The 20930-nt window shown below is 54.1% G+C and overlaps 1 protein-coding gene across 1 annotated transcript in view; it reads right to left on the reverse strand.

The window, feature by feature from the left end:
* Positions 1–4528: 4528 nt before the first annotated feature.
* ABCC3 (ATP binding cassette subfamily C member 3) overlaps positions 4529–20930 on the reverse strand; it is a 41957-nt gene continuing 25555 nt past the window's right edge. The window contains 13 exon segments of the mRNA XM_040497885.1: positions 4529–5171; positions 10175–10353; positions 10951–11109; positions 11249–11395; positions 14405–14506; positions 15820–15946; positions 16105–16304; positions 17634–17801; positions 17804–17946; positions 18236–18413; positions 18415–18506; positions 19560–19752; positions 20046–20213. Coding sequence (XP_040353819.1) covers positions 5036–5171; positions 10175–10353; positions 10951–11109; positions 11249–11395; positions 14405–14506; positions 15820–15946; positions 16105–16304; positions 17634–17801; positions 17804–17946; positions 18236–18413; positions 18415–18506; positions 19560–19752; positions 20046–20213 — 1992 coding nt within the window. The 3' untranslated portion in view covers positions 4529–5035.

Here is a 20930-nt window from a genome sequence, read left to right on the forward strand (position 1 = left end):
GAGTCATCAGCCCAGAGCCCGACGCGGGGCTCGAACTCACGGACCACGAGATCGTGACCTGAGCTGAAGTCGGACTCTTAACCGACTGCGCCACCCAGGCGCCCCTCATTTTTTTTTTTTTTTAAAGAGAGAGAGAGAGAGAGGATATGAGTGGGGGAGCGGTAAAGGGACAGGGAGAGGGAAGAACCCAAGCAGGCTCCATGCCCAGTGCAGAGCCCGACACGGGGCTCTCCCCCACGAACATGAGATCATGACCTGAGCCAAATTAAAGAGTGGGATGCTCAACCGACTGAGCCACCCAGGCGCCCCGACAAGTGGCTCCTCTTAATGGGCTTAACCCATTTTGTTTTAGGACAAAGACGTTGCTCGACTCCAAGATTTCCAGGAGCTGGAACTGGTTTTAATGATAAGCGAAAACAATTTCCTGTTCCGAAATGCTGCGTCCACACTGACTGAAAGACCTTGCTACAACAGGAGAGCTTCTAAACTGACATACTAAGTTCAGCAGGGACTTTTATCGCTGAGTATTGTGACAGTGCGCGTCACCTCCGGGCCAAGGACGAGCCATGGATCTAAACGTCTTGGGCGCCCAGGAGGGCCCCGGTGCCACTGCGTCGTCTACACTAACATCGTTCTGCCATGGTAGGGAGCCCCTGACCCCCCGCAGCGGTGCCACTCTTCCACGCCTCTTGGTGCACAATAAACCTCCTGCTTGAAGCGGTGAACAGCGGAGAAGCTGCAGAGGCCGAAGCCGGCGCTTCTGAGCCCCTGTTTCCCGTGCCCAAGCTAAGTGAGCCGTCTCAGCAGAAGCGGAGAGGGAGCGGAGCGCGGCTGTCGCCCCTCCTGCGGACAGTGCACCTGCAGGGCTTTCTTGGGACTTGCACGCTCACCGCTCTCCTAAGTGTGAACCGGCTAGAGGGGAAATTGGGGAAAGCACACTGGACAGATGATTTCTAGCGCGACTTGGGGCTGTGAGGTTTCACATAACATATTTACCAATGTTACTCAGGTTTAAAGTATTTAAGACTACAGTTACCTACTTGTAAATATGCTGTTAACCAAAAGAGCTGCCCCTCCCCCTCTTTGCCCTTTGTGAACACTCCAGACTGCTTCCCTGTCTCCCGGGTCCGCCTTTGCCTGGACAGTCGTCTCTGCATTGACTCTGTGGTCACTAGAGGGCTCTCTGATGCTTTCCAAAAGAGCAGCCGCTTTTTTTTTCTTTTTCTTTTTCTTTTTTTCTTTTCTTTTCTTTTCTTTAAACCTCTGAAGTGATTCCTGGCCTCTCCGTGTTTAACCGCACCGTCCGAGAGGAGCACGAACATTGCCGGCCCGTGTTCCCCACTTGCGTTCCCCACTAGGCACGAAAAGCAATTTTTGAAACCGAATCTGTTGCTGTTTTCCAGGTGATTGTGGGAAACTGAGCTAAAGGAGTTAGCGTCTTTATTTTTGTATCAAAGATAAAGGTTATTTTGAAATTCCTAGGGTTTTTACACAACTCCGAAATCTGTTGCTTTTGTAAACAAATTGTTTGCCCTTAGGCCTCCCCCACCACCACCCACCCATCCGCTTCACCGAGGCGGTTTGTGAGCCTGCCAGGCTTTGTTCTGGAAAACACCTGATTACACTCTTGATTCCCTTCCTTTCTTTCGGTGTCATTAACGTTAAAAGAGCCACTGTCTTGTCGAAACCAACAGCTTCACTTTAGAAATAAGAATGAGCACACTCAGACGAACAGGAGGGCAGGGGTTCGAAGCCAGCTGTCGAAGAGCATCCCTGCTGTCTTAAGAAGCTTTTTCCCCATAGTGCCTAAATAGTTTCCAAAGAAACTTAACTTCCTAACTGTGTTAATTTTATTGGAACGCTGCGACTGATTGCTGATGGAGCGAGAGCATGCAGACGACGTCAATGGAGGAGAATGTTGGGCCGAGATAATGGCCTCCCGTTGCTGCCTCAGTGCTGAGCTGAGGTCGAGGCCGTCCTCAAGGCCGGCTTTGTGGAATCACTCCGTTCAGTGAGTACACCTTAGTCCACCGATTCCTGATGGTGACTCACTCACCCTTGTACGGTGTTCGCACAGCAGAGTCAGACTCCCGCAGGGAAGTTACTTATTACCCCTTCCCTGAAGTGCTTTAAAGAAGAAACCGCCCTGGTGGTTCAACCAATCGGAAGCTAGTTTACCGAGACATACTAACCTTCTTTCCTTCCCTTTGGAAAAAGTGACAGTTTACTGATAACACTAAGGCTAGCTCTATCCTGGCAGAAATAAATCCGGTATTAATTCATGTCGAAATCACTGGGGTTAAAACTCGTCTAACCATTTAGATCAGTTAGAGACTCAGAAGCAGTGGAGGTCCCGGCCGGGAGGTGGCCTACCGAGTGGCTGCAGGGCATTCCCCCGCCCTGGTTCAGAAACTGGCGAGGGCGAGGGAGAGGCTTGGTGTCTCAGGTGAGGGATGAGCCCGACACTGTCCTCCCTTCTCCCTTGTAAAGTCCTCTGTGGTCACCTGACTCCCGCCTAAGGCAGTTGGATGAGACTGACAGTTGCCGGTAGGTGAGTTTAAAGTCTTAATCTATGCATTCAGAGAAATATTTTTATATGCTTTGTGTAATTTATAACAAGGATTTTTTTTTTTAGCTTTGTTAACTGTGAATTCACCCCCCCTCCACTGCATATTTAAAGCATGTGTTCACACCGTGTGTAAACATTCACCGAAGATTGTTTTCTTTGTGCATTGCCGACTGTTCAAACATAACCAGTATTATTAAAATTAAAATATTAACGAACCGAGCCCATATTCTTTCATTTGGGCCTCCTAAGCAGCACTGTACTCCTAATCACCGGGGGTTCGAGTTGTTGGACAGTCCCGGGGACACGGTGCTCTAGGGGAAAAATCGGAGGGACCGTTCGCCCAGCTGAGGCTCCTCCGTCTTGCTGCCACCAAGGGGCTCGTGCCCGTCAGTGGCACCCACAGACACTTTGTGCAGCGCCTTTCCTCCCGGCTCTCAGCGGCCAGCTTCCTTTCCCTGGAGGAGGTGAGCCGGCTAGATGGAGGTCATCCTCTAGTGACCACATTTTTCAATTAGCCTATTTACTTTATGCAACCGAGCCTCTCCTTTGGGCTGCCGGCACCTGTCAGGGCCTCCATGAGCTCAGAAACAGACTCCCAAGGCAGGAGAGGAAGTAACAGCCTCCCACCTTCAGATCTTTAGCTGAGCGTGATGCCGAATGAATCTGCGTTTCTGTTGGGTTAGGGCAGCTAGAACCTCACAAAGCGGACGTCATGCCAAATTGGCCTAATAAATCAGGGAGCATAGCAGAGACCTTTTCTTAGCACCAAGGAGAGGCAGAATAATTTGGGCATTTGGGCTTTCATACTCGCTTTATCACAAGGATGGAAGTCTTCTTCTCTACACTCATAAACATCCTGGGCAGAAACAGGCTGCCAAAAAAAATGCGATTAACCTTTAACAAATGGTCCTGCAGCACAGGCTGACCCAATACATACAGGAAAACCAGATCAAAGGAGCCATCTCCGCACCTACTGCAAACCATTTAGGGAAGAAAGACAAACTATCCCCTACAACCCGTCACATCATACCAAGCAGAAAGGTCGAGGAAACGAGAGGGTCAGACACCGGAAAACTCAGTAAGGTAACAAAGAGAAGAGATCCGTTCCAAATTTCCAAATACGCCTTGTGCCAGGTGGACTCTGACCCACAGGAAATGAGCGCTCTGTCGGTTTGCTCTAAACCAAATTTAATTCGGCCCCTCATCTTGCTTATTGGCCCGAGACTGTCAGGGCCAGGGGCTCCTCTGGGCTGCTCTGTGCTCTCACGTGCAGCTTTGGCCACATTGAGGAAGACAAATGGCCCTGAGGCCTCGCTGGTTACGAGGACCTGTCTGGAATAGACTTGTTTTTTTGTTTTTTTTTTTTTTTCAGTTTATTTATTGGCAGATGAAGAGAGTCAGTGGGGAGGGGCAGGGAGACAGGGAGAGACAGAATCCTAAGCAGGTTCCGTGCCGTTGCCACAAAGCTTGATGCGGGGCTTGAACTCACAAACCAGGAGATGATGGCCTGAGTGGAGATCAAGAGTCAGACAATTAACTGACTGAGCCACCCAGGCGCCCCTGGCATAGACTACTAAAGGAGCAAGGGAGTAAAAGGCACCATGCACATCCCAGCCCCTAGAGAAGCAGGCTTGGAGGTCTGAGGGATGGCATGAGGGAGGCATTCACAGCAGCCTTCCCAAGAGGCCTCGGGTCCGATTTCAGGGGCTTTATTTCTCGCCTTTGCACAGTATCTGCACAGCAGAGCAGGAACTATTGGCAATTACCCAGTGACTTTTGGCTGTAAAGACAATATTTCTAGCCAAAAGCTCTGGAGACTGAAGTTTTCAGATAATCCCAGCCATGTAGATGTACATAAAGTCTGCCTCCACCTCTCTCCCTCCCTCCCTGCCTCCTGGAAAGGCCCTAACCCCCAAACGTTATGAACAGGCAGAGAAAGGCTGCATCGGGGTATACGTATTGTTGACCATGTCGCTTTATTTCATCAGTGCTCCATTTTTAATGGATTCAGGCCAGCACCCCAGAGTACAGGACTCAGTTCCTAAGGACACCCTGACCCGGCAGTCTGCTGTTCCAGGAGGAAAAAGCTTTACTTTAAAAAAAAAAAAAAAAATCCTTCTGAGCAGAAAATACAAAAAATCAGACAGAGTGGAGAGGTCATTCCATGAAATGACTGAAAACAGCAGAGCGTGGCAAGAACACTAGGTTGGGAATCAGGAGACCCCGGGCACCAGTCTGGGCTCTGCCTCAAACTAGCTGTGGCCTCGGGCCCGTAGTTCACCTCTTGGGCCCCACTTCCTCATCTAAAGCATTTAGCACAATTATTCTGTGAGGCACTTTGCAGGGCAAGAATCTAGCAAATGCCTCCAGTGTTTGCCATCAAGTCCATCCTGCAGACGTGCTTGGTGTCTTTTTCTCTCCTGATGAAAACCAGCAATGGCCAGGAGCAAGTCCCAGGAATATATTTTAGACAAGTCCAGCGTCTCTGGCCATCCCGTAGAAGATGCCTCTGGCTGCGATGAGGTTGGCTGGAGAATCAAATTCAGCTACTGTCCCTCTGTCCAGGACAAGGACCCTAGCCAAAGAAAAGAAGTGGTCAGGTCTCCATCAGTTTCGACCTGGCCCTTACCGTCCAACTCTGCCCTTCTGGGTCCTGCTCAGGCCCTGCGGGGACATGCCAACCCTCCTGCTTCGGGAGACCCACCCAACACAGCCACTAGGCCACATGTGCACGCTCGCAAGGCTGGTTATTTTAGCTGCTCCGTTTGCTCTCCTAGCAGATGAGACCGTTTCTGGGATCAAACACAAGGTTCCTATTCATCTCTGCTCTTCGGGCCTCTGAAAACCTTCCCTAATGAGCCCTTCCCTCAACCGGGGTCACAGGACTGTGCGCAGGGAGCCACGGGCCTGTGCGCTGGGCCCTGTGCGCTCCTACCTGCTTTGTGCCAACTCACAAAGGCACACGGCAGGAAACTGGGCTGCACGGAGGCCTGACACTGGAATCTGGGACTTTGGCTGCATATCTGGTTGCTGCTGATGGAGGGATCTACACATACACACACACACACACACACACACACAGTCAGGTCTGGACCTGGGATTAGAATCCCCTGCCAATCAAGCACGGGGTGCACCTGGTGCAGGGCTAACAGCCTGACTCCCGGGGTGAGGCAGGAGCGGAAAGGGCTCCCCTGAGCCCGGCGCGATGCTCCTGGATGGGAAGGGATGGGCCTCACTCTGTTCCCTTACCTACAGGGCTCCCGGAAACACGTCCTGGGAAGGAGTGTGTCTGTGCACATCTCTGCCTGGTCACTGCCCGAACGAGCCCGGGAGATGCCCCTCCTCCCTTCAGTGGTTTCTCACTGTTCCCTAGGGTACCGACTGCTTCCCCAGGGTCCTCCAAGTGCAGCAGAGTGGGGCCTGTCCCTCTCTCCTCCTCATCTTGCCTCCACTGCCCCCTTCCCCCTCTGCACTCCGGCCTCATGTGCCCTCCTACCTTTGCCTGAAATTTGTATCTGTACCCCATCTCCTCGCCCACTCCCCAACTCTTACTCATCCTGTAGGGCCTGGCTGGTGCTTCCTTTCCTTAGGAAAGATAGTGTCCTGGCTGCCCTGTGTGGATTGGCTTTCTCTTCCCTACATACACATACCCCTGCTTCCTTCCCGCAGGCTCTCCTTACACGTTTGATAGCAGGAATATTTGATTAATTTCTGCCAGTCCCACTAGAATGAATGAACTCCCAACCTCCAAGGTTGGTTTGAGCCTTCTATCCTCAGGGCTACCAGTGACCGCCGTCTTCAGTTAGGCCTGAGAACAGATCCTCTCAGCCCACCCCTGTCCCTTGTCTGGACCCAAGGCCTGGCACCTCTGTCTGTCCTCTCTTCTCTCAGTGGGGGCCTGGTTAGGGGTGGGGTAGGGGTGGAACAGACAGACGGTAGCATTGGGCATTCTCGGCTTGGTTCCCAAGCCCCCGGGGGCTGTGTGGGGACACTTCTGAGGCAGGGACAAGGTCTGCCCATTGCCCTATCCATGGCATCCTCCCTACCTCCCCGTGCCTGGAGATGTTTATTTTGTGAATAAAGCCTTATTGATGTACTCCCACCACACTCCTTCGACACAGATTTATCTCAGCTTCCTCCTCTTCCTTTTTCTGAGCTCCCACATCTCCAAGGGGGCCAGTCTGCCAGGCCACTGCCACGTCACTTCCGTGAGGCTTCTGATCCCCCTGCCCCCGACCTTGTCCTCCAGCCATCACACCTTAACTTTGGACACAGTGAGGGAATAGGTCCCAGATTTTTCTTTTGGCTGAGTGGCTGCCTCCCCAGGGAAGGCGTGGGATTCCCCAGGGCAAGGCCCTTGCCCTAATCCTTAGAGGAGGTTATGGTAAGAGGCTGGGGGAGAAACTAACACTTTCCAGGGTCGCCTGCATTTGAAACGCTTCATTTCGTTGACTCCTTACAGCAACCCCAAGAGAGAGGTTCTGCACCTTGCCCAAGGTCACACAGCAGTCAGCAGCTGCCGGGGCTGGGGCTCAGCCCTCCGCTCTCTCACCACAGGGTGTCTGCTCCTGAGGGTCCAGGCTGTCAGGGTCCAGCCCTCTGAGGCAGGTACTCTAGCATCATGCACTTCTGTTAGCGGCTTCCCCACCTGTACACCCAGCTCGGATTGTGGGAGCGACGTACAAAGGGATGGCCACGCGGGCCCTCTAAAGAGGCAGGGTGCTCAGGGAGTGAGGGTTTTGTCATGAAGGACCCGGTTCCACCTCATAGCATTAACAGAAGGCGGCAGGGAGGCAGCGTGGGCACAATTCACGATGCCTAGGGAGCCCCAGTGTGCCCCTTCCCTGCACGTTGGTGACCTCAAAGTGTCCCGTGTGTCTCAGAAAACATCACTGTGCCCACCGTGGGTAGATGACTCCACTCTGTCCTGCCCCTTACCTATAACTTGGGAAGCCCTGCTCTGTCCCTCATGCCTAGACAATCCCATGAGCTCCCCCGTGTCCAGGTAATCTGCATGCCCGTTCCTGGTGACCTAGTGGGTGGGTGGGTTCCCAGCCCACGCTGGGAATGGGCAAGGCAGACATCTCGAGCTGGGTGCCCCCACCTGCCCCCAGGCAGGACTCCCTGAACTGCTTCTGTCTGCATTCCTTCCCAAAGGCCCAGGACTGGCTTTCTGTCTAACTTCTCCCATTTCTGCCTCAGCCCAGTCCTCCTGGAACACGGAGTCACGGAGATCTGGATCCCACAGCGCTGATGAGGGGTCTGGGGTAGAGCAGTGCTCAACAACACTGTGAAATCCCGGTCTGTCTCTGGCACCCCGGCTTCCTCCTTCTGTGTCTTTTTCCCTGTCCTCGCTCCTCAGCTAGTGCCATGATGCTTCTCTGCTTCTATCAGTCATTTACACTCTAGAAAGAGCACACCTAAATGGCTCTTCCCGGATATTTGCACGCATTGTCATCTTGCCGAGCCTAATGTCACACAATCCAGACAGTCATCTCCCAGCCCCATGGGGGAATATAGGCCGGGGCTCTGTTGTGAGGACAAGAAGGGTCAGGGACACGGGGACTCCCGAGTCTGGTCACTGGGGAGGTGGAGGAGAGGTGGGGCACATACCTTCAACCTCTTGCCTTGGAAGCCAGAGCTAGTGAACAAAGCGAGGCTGTGTTCCCAACCACAGAGGCTGCTATAACCCCACACCCAAGGACAAATACCTCAGCCTTTCCCAAAGGGGTGAGTCACCGCAGCCCAAGTGAAGGCCAGGTTCTCTCGCTGGCCCATTCCCGCAGCTAATGAAGGTTCTGGCATCAGAGTGAGCCTCCAGCTAGAACTCAGGGCTGATTTATGGTAGGACTGGCACAGGATGCAAGTTCTGCTTATTAAAGCGGCTACAAGCTCAGTGAGGGTGGGGGGTGTGGGGGCGCCGCTGTGTCCCCCCCCGTCTGCCACGGGGGGGGGGGGGGATGGAGGGGAAGCTCCAGGAGAGGTGCTGACAGCAAGCAGAGGTAGGAAAATGGAGCAAAGCCAGCTCTGGGTGCAGGGTCTGGAAGCTTGTGCTTATCCACCAGCCACCCCAACACGGCTGCGTAAATGAAATCCCGTTGAAGGGCATATTCAGTCTCCCGGGACTAGCAGGGGAAGTGGGGGGCGGGGGGCAGGGCCATCCCACGCATGGCTGTGACACAGCGATGAAGGGTTTGGGGCAAAAGCCCTGGCTTCCCTGAGTCCCTGCCCCCCCTTCTTGCTAGCTGAGACGCTTTGGGCAATCATTTTATGCATTGGAGCCTCATTCCTGGCCCACAGGACTGCAGCAAAGATTAAACAAGATAGCGGATGCCAACGTTCTTTGAACGCTATTAAGTGCTGAGCAAATGTAAAGGTTTTTGTTTTTGTTTTTGAGGTCTGGAGAGAGTCCATGGGTGTGGACCCAGCAGACTAATACGAAGAAGAATAAAATAGCTAAATATCTCAGGAGTGTATCCAGGCTAAGTGCTTTCTATTTCATCCCAATGACCTCAAGACTGCTCTGTCCAAACGATAGCCACTGGCCACGTGTGGCTATGGAGCACTTGAAATGCGGCTGGTCTAAATTGGGATGTACCGTAAAGGTAAAAGTCCACACGGGGGGGTTCAAACTTAGTATGAAAAAAATGTAAAATATCCCTAATAATTTTTATATCAATTACTTGTTGAAATGGCAACATTTTAGATAGACGGGGATAAATGAAGTACACTTTTCAAATGTATTCCATCTATTTCTTTTCTTTTCTACCTGCTCCTTTTTCTTTTTTTTTTTCCAATGTTTTTATTTATTTTTGGGAGAGAGACAGAGCATGAACGGGGGAGGGGCAGAGAGAGAGGGAGACACAGAAGCGGAAACAGGCTCCAGGCTCCGAGCCATCAGCCCAGAGCCCGACGCGGGGCTCGAACTCACGGAGCGCGAGATCGTGACCTGGCTGAAGTCGGACGCTTAACCGACTGCGCCACCCAGGCGCCCCTATTATTCCCATTTTAAAGGGAAGGAAGAGGTAGAACAGAGAGGTTAAGCAACTTGCCCCCAAATCACACAGCTAACACAGGTGTGGGAATCAATCGCAAGCCTTTAGACTTAGTAAGAAGTGACTCCCGGCCCTCCCTGCTGCACAGCCCGGGGGCTGTGGATACAACACTGGGGTGGTAAGAAAGCAAAGAAGGGCTTGGAGAGCTCACTTCGCTCACTCGGAAACTTCAGAAGGACTTGCAGAGCCATCTTGGGAAATATCTGTGAGCTACCTAATGCACCGCAGGTTTTGCTCTTACCTGATCCAAGGGCTCAGTACAGACCCCCACCCCAGGCCAGGCACAGCATTGACAACCTCGCAGGACAGGACTGACTATGGTTTTGGAATCTCCCGGTTCCAATCCCAGGCATGCCTTCACCCAGCTAGGTGACTTTGGCTCCGCCTCAGTTTTCTCATCCGCAAAGGGGGACCATCACCACCTCGGGAGCTTGTGTGAGGCGTCAGTGAGATCCCACAGAATATGTTCAATACGAAACAACAGCCCCGCCCCCCTCCCCCGAGCGCCCCCAGACTGAGACGGGAGTAGGGAGGGGGCTGTGGCCTGGACTCTGTGTCATTTGATACGAAGTCTTCTACCCCGGAGCACTGGAAGTCCAGGCCCTCCGGCTGCGAGCCCACAAAGGTGTGCAGGTGGGAAAGCTCCAAGGCTCGCCATAGATCTGCCTCCGAGTAATACCCAAAGGGGTCCAGGTTCATACGTAGGGACGCGGAGAACAGGATGGGGTCCTGGCGACACAACAAGGTCTCGGAAGAGGGCCGTTCAGGCCCCCTCAGGAGCCATGGGTCCCAGGGCCAGAGAAAAAGAAAGGAATTTGGGGCAGCGTTTCCTATTCTGTCCCCAGCCCTCCAGGAGGGAGGCAAAGGGCAGATAAGTGCCTGTGGGGAAGCGATAAACCCCAGCTTTGCCAATCAAAGTCGTCCACCAAAGCAGACAGAGGAACCGCTAATCTGACTCCAAAATGTCCAGTCAGCAGAAAAAAACACCCCAGAGGAGCTAGAAAAAGTGAAATGCAATTCCGAGTGGGGAAACAGGCAGACCAGGACAGAGCGTCTCAGGGGGATGGGGTACCTGAAGGGTCCTGCGATCCTGGTCTCAACTGGTAGCCCAGGTGGCCGGAGGGCAGCGTCTGATGGGGCCAGGATAGTCTGACCCCTTTCAGATCCATGACAGGTGGCTGCTCTGTGGCTCTGCTCCTGCTGTCAGGCTCTCCAGCCTCTCAGACGGAGGTCCGGGGCCTGGACCTCAAGCTACAAAGCAGGGTGGGGCCTGCCCCCCCAACCCCCAGGGCTGCTCAGTGCGGCCAGTCCGCGGCAGGCTTGTACCTGGGGGATGACGGTCAGCTGAGGACGCAGGTCGTGGAGTCCCATATCTGCCACGTTGAGGCCGTCAATGCGGATTTCACCTTCCGCGGCCTCCAGGATGCGGAACGGGCAGAGGGTCGTGGACGATTTGCCGGCCCCGGTGCGGCCCACGATCCCCGCCTGGAGGGAGTGAGGGGGGGCTTTCAGGGGGCGGGAGGAGTCAGCGGGCATCTCCAGGGCCGCCGGACTTCTGGGCTGCGGCACCTGCTCTCCCAAACGCTGTGGCCGCGTCCCCGGCACAAACCCACCCCTCGCGTACCTTCTCGCCAGTGTGCACGCGCAGACTCAGGTAACTCAGCACCAGCTCCAGGCCCGGCTGGTAGCGCACAGAGAAGTTCCAGAACTCCACTTCGCCCCGCAGGGACCAGCCTGCGGGAGGACGGCCGCCCTCCACCACCCAGGGGGCCTGGCCCAGCGGGGAGGATGGGTCTGCGTCAGGGTGGCCCCTCTTCCGCAGCCGAGCCCTCTCCCACTCTCTCCTCGGAGCCTGAGCTCCTCTCCCTGCCTGCCCTAGCTCCCTGAGTGGCCACTCTGTGACAGCTACCGGGGTCACAAGTCACAAGGTACCGCGCAATGGAGGGGCACACCATCAACAAATAAGCACATCTGCATAATGTAGCAAAGTGGCGAGTGCTGAGAAGTGTTTGGTGTTGTAGAAGTACAGGGTGGTCATGGAAGGCTTCCTGGAGGAGGTGATATTCAAATAAAGACCCAAAGCAGGGTGGGGGAGGTGACAAGCCAAGTAAATATCTGGGGTAAGGGCATGCCAGGCAGAGGGCACAGAAAGCGTGAATACCTCCCCAGATGTGTTCTGGAGCCTAGTGACAAAGTGAGAGGTAGGAGACAGATAGTGGGTGGCCCCCTCATGAAGGGCTTTGCAGGCCATTTTAAGAACCATGGTTATTATTTTTTTTTTTTCACTCCAAGATGCAGAGCCATCAGGGGCCATGTGCAGAGCAATGGCACGATTTGATGTGTTTTTAAAGGATCCCTCTGGCTACTATGAGGGGAAGGAGAGGGGATGATGGAAAACAGCGAAGCTAGTTAGGAGGTTCTTAAAATAAATTGGGCATAAGATGATGGTGGCTTTGAGACAGGACCAGCAACAACTTGGGAGGCTCAGTGCAAAATGCAAATGTGGGGTCTCTTGTTCGATAGTTATTAAGAATGTCCACGTGGTGACAGCACAGAGCATTAAAGCAGATGTAAGACCCTTCCTTCCAAGCGCGGGACCCGTGTGACTCTGCAGGTCACGTAAAGCCACCCTGCTTTGAGACAGGAGAAGCCAGACTGTCACCGGTCAAAAAGCAAAGCAGCCAGTATAGACCTCTCTCGAGAGGCCCCACCCTGCTTTGTAGCTTGACAGTTCTCTCGAGGAGTTGTCAAAAGATTGGGCAACAGGGTTGGGGGCAAAGATTTTTAGGCTACAGAGACAGATCGTGTCTATGGACAGGGGGAAATGGGAACGTTAGACGTGAAGAGGGAGAATTTAAAGATCCCTGCCACAGAGGATTGAGGGGGGTGATAGGAGATGTCTGGGGAAGGCAGGGGGGAGGCCGGGGGGGCCACGGGGGCAAGAGAGGCCAGGCTGAGAGGAACAGGTGAGGTGGGGGCTCAAAGGAGACTGACAGGGCAAGAGCTTGGGTCACAGACGCTATGAGGGAGGGCCTTCCAAGAAGAAGGCAGGGGTCATTTTGTCTGAACGTCACTGAGAGATTGAATTAGATGAGAACAAGAAAGTGTCCCCTAGGTTTGGAACCAGGCGGGTCATTGGTGGAGTGACAGGGCCAGAAACCAGACCGCAGGAGGCAGATGTGTTACAGGGTGACGGGGTTCCCCACTTCCCCGGGTGTGCTTTAAAACAAGCTTCGTGGGGCGCCTGGGTGGCGCAGTCGGTTAAGCGTCCGACTTCAGCCAGGTCACGATCTCGCGGTCCGTGAGTTCGAGCCCCGCGTCGGGCTCTGGGGCTGATGGCTCAGAGCCTGGAGCCTGTTTCCGATTCTGTGTCTCCCTCTCTCTCTGCCCCTCCCCCGTTCATGCTCTGTCTCTCTCTGTCCCAAAAATAAATAAAACGTTGAAAAAAAAAATTAAAAAAAAAATAAATAAAAATAAAACAAGCTTCGTGACAAAGGAGAGCAGAGAGACGGGGCCGTGAGATGTAAGGGGGAGGGGAGGTGGGTGTGTGTGTGCAGGACGGATGCTATGATAGCTCGTGTTTGCCACTGAATGGGAATCATCCAACAGAGGGAGCAGGCTGTAGGAAGCAGAGGGTATAATAAGGGGGGTGAAGTCTGCAGGGGTGGACTTTGGTAGCAGGAGGGACACTTCCTGCTAAAAGAGGAAGGAAGAGGTGAAGGGACCACAGGCAGCTGGAAAGTCTGGAGGCGAGAAGGTTGAGGGAGTTCGCATCTCACACCCTAGTTTTCTCACGGGCGAGTAAGTCACACAAGGTCCATGGCTGAGCAAAGGGCAGGAAATATGGGGGGTTGAGGAAAGAAGGTTCAAATGGCCCTTTCTGGAAGTGGGATCACATGCTTTTGGGGGAAGCAAAATAGAAATACCCGGCAGTGATGTGTGGTCACAAACCGGAAGTAAAATCAGTGATTTTCTCCAGCGATGTCTTAGCTGCTGAGTGTCAGCATGTAGAAGGTAGACAGAGGGGCCCGGCTGGGGAGGGGTTTTGTAGGCGAGGACCACTGACAGGAAGGAGGGCAAGGGAGTCGGGAGCATTGGCACCGGTGGAGCACAGAACCCGGCCTAGATGACCTGGGGGACAGAGGGACAAAGGTAGGCCACAGGGCTGGGGGTCCTAACGACGACAAAGTTCTGGGACAGCAGAGGGTTTGGGGCACGTGAGCTGGGAGGACTGGGAAGGGTGGTTTAAAAGCTTGACCTGAGATCTCAGAGATGCTGCAGCTGCTGGGTGTGAAGAGGTCTGGGGTGTGACCACAGGAAGAAGTAAGTGGAGAAGAGTCTGCATCTCCCCGCCGCCATTAGGGGACAACTCCGTTTCCCCAACAAAGGCCATGCTGCCCCACCCCTGCTCCTTCCACCGGCTAATCTCTGGCTGGAGTCCTGACCCTCCTGAACACCCCAGCTGAATGACCTTCCTCTTGTCCGCCCTCTTTGGGTGCATCACTCCAGGGCTCTTATCAGAGCCCTGTCTTCCCTCTCCCACAACATCAGAATCTGCTTGAAGAGAGACCCACCATGCTCAACTCTGGACCCTCTTCACCTCCTAGCATAGACCTCTGGCTGATGCTCGATAAGGGTTGAGTGGATGAATGAATGAATGAATGAATGAAGAATCCCCCAAATGAAGAGCTGGTCTTGGGATGTAGGGACGATGGGCCACCAAGCACCCTTCCCCAGCTATTCCAGAATCGCCCTGCCCAAGGCTCATCCTAGTACCCACCTCAGTCTCTATCTTGGAGTACTCCTTGACTCTCTCCACGGCCACGATGTTAGACTCCAAGTCTGACATCATTTGGATCATCCACGTCAGACTAATTGTTATCTGGCCAAAGGGACTGGGTCATGGATACGGTGATCTCCCCTCCCCCCAACAGCTATGGGAGGAGTTCCGACTCCCTGATTATGCTCCTTGCCTCTACGCCCCAGGTGGGCCTGGGCAAGCCCATAGGTGTGCCACCTGGGGCTCTATCACACCTGTATCTCAGGCAGTGACCTTGCAGACTTAACCAAGGACTACCTAGCCCAATGTTTCTCAAACTTTAACGTGTATAAGAAAGGTTCCCCAGAGAATCTTGTTAAAACGTCGCTTATGATTCAGTAGGTCTGTGGTGGGACTTGAGATTTTGTATTTTTTTTAAATTTTATTTTGAGACAGAGAGAGACAGAGAGAGAGAGAATCCCAAGCAGGCTCTGTGCTGTCAGCACAGAGTCCATCATGGGGCTCGATCTCCCAGTTCATGAGATTGTAACCTGAGCTGAAACCAAGAGTCAGATGGTGATGTTGATGTAACCGGTCCCTGGACCACACTGCATGCCAAGGAGTCTTGATAGGCATGCAGAATCCTGAGCCCCACCCTGGGCCTGCTGTATCAGAACTCACATTCCAGGTGATTCATAACACAGGAAAGCTTGAGAAGACTCATTTGTCTAGATTGTCCTTTGTTTACCAAAGCATTCAAGGCTTGAGCCCTCTGAGGCATTGAAAATGTGATCTAAGTCACAAAAATGCCATTTGCAGTCATTTAAGATTTTATTTTTTAAGTGATCTCTACACCCAACGTGGGGCTTGAACTCACGACCCCGAGATCAAGAGTCGCACGTTCCACCGACTGAGCCAGCCAGGCGCCCCACCATTTGTAGTTATTTAAGCCTTTGATAACACAGGCTGATGTCAGGTGACCAGCCCGCCCTCTACTCCAGACTCCAGTCACCTTCTCTGTGTACATTCTCTGCAGGCTTGTGAAATGAGGTATATTCCAGCCCTCTGCTTCCCTGCCCCAGGACTGCTGTCAGGGTTGTTGACCTTCTAAATCTCATGCACAGGCCGGACAAGCTCTGTTTCTCCTTTGGCGCCAAGATAATTTCTCCAACGCCAACACCCAAGGTAGAGAATCTCCTCCGGGGTCTTACCACATTTTGTTCCTTCCTCCACAAAGACCTGTTCACCCGGCATTACAATCCCCTGTTGGTTGAGAATGTCTCTCCATGCCTGACTGTGGGCTCACGGTCCTGGTGAGCAGAACCCGTGGCTGGTCCCCATACTGGGCAGAGCGAAAGCTCGGGAGATGATTGTGACACCTGTGTTGTCTCTGCCCCAGTTGTGGCCCCCGCCCCGGGGCCCGGACCCCTGCGTACCTGTAGGGCGTAGGACACAGAAAGGCCCACCAGCCCCGGACTCGGGCTGTTTCTGCCAATCACAGCAGAGAGTGCAGCAAAGAACACAACACAGTTCCCCACGGACTCCACGTGGACCCACAGCCACCTGTGGGAACAAGACAAGGAGGAAGTGGGGCAGGTACAGGAAGGGGGCAGTTTCCTGTGTAGGGGGGAGAGCCGGAACCCAGAACTCCAGGGTCTGTCCTGCAGAGACCCTGGTGGGAACTCTTGGAGGAACAGGGGGTGAGGGAAGAGGCTTGTGACCTGTTGGAGGCAACGTAGGGGTAGGAGCTCCTCATGTTGGTGTCCACCTTAGCATCACTGATGGCCTTGAAGTCCTGGCTGCGGCCATAGGCCCGAATGACGCTGGTGCCAGTCACCGTCTCTGAAAAGTGGGAGTATATGGGCGAGCGGCTGACGGAGTCCAGCCTCTTCAGGTGCCGTGACGTAGCCACATAGAAGCGCTGGCAGAGGACGGAGAAAGAGCTTGGGGTCAGCACCGTAGGACCCCTGACTCAGTCCAGCATGCCCTCTGAACCCATGTGGGCCTTCTTCCGGCCAGCCCCCTTACCCATAAGACTTGGCTACCTTTCCCTACCTGTGGCTCCATGAACTCATTCCACCCTTTCCCTTTGGTCGGCTCTGCTCAATCTTCCAGGCCACTTCCTCCACGAAGCCCTTCCTGAATCCCTCTCAGCTCCTGACCCCTTACCCCCCTGTAGGGGCCTGGATTGCAGTACGGACCTTGCGTGGCCTCCTAAATCAGTGAAGGTGCCTGTCTCCACTGAGGGGTCCCAGCAAGGTGCTCACACAGAATATCACAAGATTTGCAAAAATAAGATCATTTTGTATTCTTTTGCGTAAAGAGCTTTTCCCCACCCCAACTCCAGTTTTCTAAAACTTCAGCCCCACAAAAGCATGTTTCTGCCTCCAGTTTCCATCCTGTGGGCCCCAAGATGGCCAGGGCCTTACAGGATGGGTATCTGAGAGTCTCCTGTCCCTGCACAGAACACAGCCCAGATCGGGGACTCCCCACAAGGGCCTGAGCTTCCAGCCACCTTGTGGGTTACCTTCATCAACTGATTAAACTCATGGAAGGACAGGGGCTCAGACACGCAAAGGACTTCTACAATCAGCTGTAACTGAATGTTACCAAATCATCTATGTTAAACACATATATGCACATATATGTTTAGATATGTCTAAAAAAAGGGAAGGATAATGTGTCTCGCACGGTTAACAATATTTTATTTAAAAATAGGCAGCGGCAGGGCGGGGTGGGGGCGTCGCCTGGGTGGCTCAGCCTAATAAGCGTCCTATGCTTGATCTCAGTTCAGGTCGTGATCTCACGGTTCGTGAGTTCGAGCCCTGAATCGGGCTCCACCCTCCCTGACAGTGTGGGGCCTGCTTGGGATGCTCTCTCTCCCTCTCTCTCTGCCTCTCCCCTGCTCGCTCTCCCTGTCTCAAAACTTCAGAAGAAAAAATAGGCAGCAGGAAGGAGTTTCAGGGTCAGTCACAATGTACAAAGATTTCATTTTACCCTAACAACAACCCTATGTAGGTTCCAGGATTCTATTTTACAGGTGAGGAAAATGAATTTCAAAGACGTAAAGTAACCGACTACAGTCCCTAACCAAATCCAGCTGCAAGGTCCCTGGGTCCCCACCCCGGTGGCCAGTCCATACGAGAGCCCCGCCCACACCAGCGCCCCACCCACAGAGAGCCCCGCCCACACCACCGCCTCCGGAAAGCCACGCCTACACAAAAACCACGCCCCCTCGCTGGCTGCGGACCTGCCCCGCGATGTACAGGACAGCCAGAGGCAGGGTGACCACAGTGAAGAGCGGCGTGCTGGCTATGATGACCACGAAGGCGGAGATGGAGTTGTGGAAGGAATTCAGCGGCAAGAGGATGGTGGGGGCCAGAACCTCATCGATGACGTAGATGTCCTTAGAGAGCCGAGCCGGTTGAGGATCCGGCCTGAGGGCGTCGTATGGAAGAAGGACTGTGGCCAGCGCATCTTGTGCAGCAGCACCCTTTGAAGCGAGCGTGCAGCCTGGACACTCCCCACCATCAGCGTGATGGCTGATACCATCACCAGGAGCCCTGCTGGAGGAGGCGGAGGGGTGCTTATTCACTGGCCAGGTGGCGGGCATGCAGGGCAAGGTTAGTAGGTAGGGGGTGGCCACGGTGGCTGGCAGGCTCAGAGACAGAGCACTGCTGGGATGAGCTGGAGAGGCCCAGAGGCAGGTGGACTGCTAGGGTGGATTAGGGAGGCACTGGGGCCAGGCAATGGCTGGGATGATGGAAGAAAACACAGAGTCAAGGGCATCGTTTGAGGGATCCAGCACCTCCGATGTGAGGAAAATACCTCCGGCTGTCTCTGCACGCTCACCTTGCAAAACACTCAAGGCAGCATAGACACCCAGCCTCACGGAGGTGTTATTCTGTCGGCCATCCACCATAGCCTCATCGCTCCAGGCACTGAGCCACACGCTGGCCCCGATGGCAGCCACACTATGACCCAGGTACAGAAGACAGATGGCCACTATGGTATAGAGCCCCATGCCCTCTATTGGCATAATCCCAGAACACACTCAGCTTCACCTGCAGGCCATGGCGGTCAAGGACAGAGGACTCTCGTGAGCCCCGGGACTGCTGGGGGCCTGCAGCAGGGTGGGAGAAAGGAGAAGCGGCTGGCTAGCTCGCCCTGCAAGCCACTAGTGCTCCCCGATCCCCACGCCAGAGAAGAGACCCGAGTGGACCAGCATGAGAGAACACGAGAAGCACGAGAGAACACGAAAGGGCAGCCAAGAACAAGAACGGAAGTAAACGATCAGTTTGGGGCTGGGGGAGGGGGAGGGAAAGGCGGCAAGAAAGACTTAGGTTAGATACGGAGAAAAACTTCCCTGCAGGGGCTATGGAGAAGGGGCCTCAAATATAAGGGTCAGGGGCTTGGGCTCTGGAGGCAGACTGGCTGAGCTTAAATGTCACTTCCTCCCTGCCTGACTTTAGGCAGGCAAGTAAAATGGGGATAATAATAGTACCCACTTGATCGTGTCATTGTGACTGGGAGGATTAAAGGGAGGATATGTGTGTCAAGTGCTTAGCAAGGGGCCCAGCACTTAGTAAATGTTCAAGTCATGTTAGCTGTCTATACAGCAGTAGGCAAGAAAACTCAGGAAAAGATCTGTGGGCCAGCCCAGGGTTTGGCGTTGGGGAGCCAGGACTGGACAACAAAGGGGGTGGGGGGTTTCTGGGCTCAGAGACTTCAAAACGCTCCAAGAGGACAAGGAATTTTCTATTCGGCCACGGCCATCTCTCAGTGCCGAGAGTAGTGCTAGGACCTAGCAATTACTCAGTCCATCTTCGCTGGTAACTAACTGACTTCTCCAAGCACTTGCAGATTTATCGAATGACTTCTCTGTGAGACAGCCTTGACATTCAGGCTGGGCCCGGGCCCTGATGCCCTTCGGACACAAGGGAAAAGTAGGGCTCTGAGGCCTGAGCTCCTGATAAGGTCACACAGGCAAGAGAAGGGAGAGGCACTTGACTACGTCCAGTTCGGTTTCCCTCTTGGTGACGTCTGATTGTCACGCAGATGGCCAAAGTTCCTCGGAACCTCCCTTGTGTGACACTGGGCCCATCCAGCGACAGGCACCCCAAGACAGGGGAGATGCCGGGAGGGCACAGGAATGTGGAGGGTCAGGGATGGTTACCGGTCCTGCTGCCTTCCTTCAGGTTCTTCTCAGGCTTGTCAGGTGCGTAGTTGCAGAGGAAGTTGGCAAAGGAGCCGCTGTGCTGCAGCAGGGCTGGGTAGGGGCCCGCCTCAGACACCTGCCCGTCAGCCAGCACTATGATGAAGTCCATCTGGGGCAGGAAGTTGATGCTGTGTGTCACCAGCACCCGTGTCTGGGGAGAAGACAGCAGGCCATCATTTCCACTGACCTCAGCACACACACCCCTGGCGTCGGCACAGGGGTGAAAGTCATCTCACACCCCTCACCCCAGGCTCACTGCAGCCGGCTCGGTGCCCCTGGGGTGTGTCCCCCCTCCCCGGGCTTCCCCTGCCACCCAACAGACGTTCCTTCTTCTCAGGCCTCCCATATCTCCAGGTCTCCTCCAAACCCCTTGGCCTCCCACTGCTTCTCTCCTAAGGCCCTAGATCTCTCCGTGCCTCCCCCACAACCTCCTGGAGGCCTCACCTTGCCTGCCAGCACACCTTCGGGCCCTATGACTTGGTCAAAGAGATGCTTGGCCACATGGGAGTCCACAGCTGACAGTGGGTCATCCAACATAAAAAGGTCAGCTTCCCTGTAAACAGCTCGGGCCAGACTCACCCGCTGTCGCTGGCCCCCAGACAGGTGAATGCCCTGGATGGAGGAGACAGGTGGGAGGTGTGTACTGGGGAGAAGAGAGTCAGACAGGCACAAGGGGACAAGGGCCCTGTCACCGTCATTCAACAAAGCAGACCTCTCAATTCTCATTTGATATGCCTGGTCTTGTCCCTGTGAAGCTCCGAGGCCATAGGAGAAGAGGTGGTGGCCCTCAAGCGTCCCCCAGGGGCAGGTGAGGACATCTGCTCCCTCTGCTTCACCACCCTGCCCAGCTGGTTGCCCTGGCTGCTGCCTGTATACTCTGAAAGGCTGGAAATCCCCGAGGAGGTCCTTAATAGACCTTTTAATCTGCCATCGCCCATACAGTTTGCAGATGGCTTTCATAACGGGGATCCCATTTGATCCTCCTATCAGTCCTTTCAGGGAGGTGTCATCAGCCCCACCTTCCAGATGAAGAAATTAGAGCCCAAGATGTTAATGACTTTGTCCAAGGTCCTGAACTCTCAAGAGCAGAAGCAAAAATGGAAACCCGGTTCCGGCCCCCGAATTCGTTAACCCTGGGATTGTCCAGGAGCCAGAGGAGAGGTAAGATCTCTCTTTAAACCCATGATGTGGAAACCGAGGCACATAGCAGCAGGGCTGGGCCCCGAAAGCAGACCCCAGAGGTGTGGTCTGCTTTCCCACCTCCAGCTTCCTTCATTCCCTCTGGAACAGGACCCAGCTTTTCCAGGTACCCTGAGAAATGCACCCAGA

This window comes from Herpailurus yagouaroundi, unplaced genomic scaffold (assembly GCF_014898765.1).
Source record: "Herpailurus yagouaroundi ecotype Mexico unplaced genomic scaffold, PumYag 189, whole genome shotgun sequence".
Taxonomy (NCBI): Eukaryota; Metazoa; Chordata; class Mammalia; order Carnivora; family Felidae; genus Herpailurus; species Herpailurus yagouaroundi.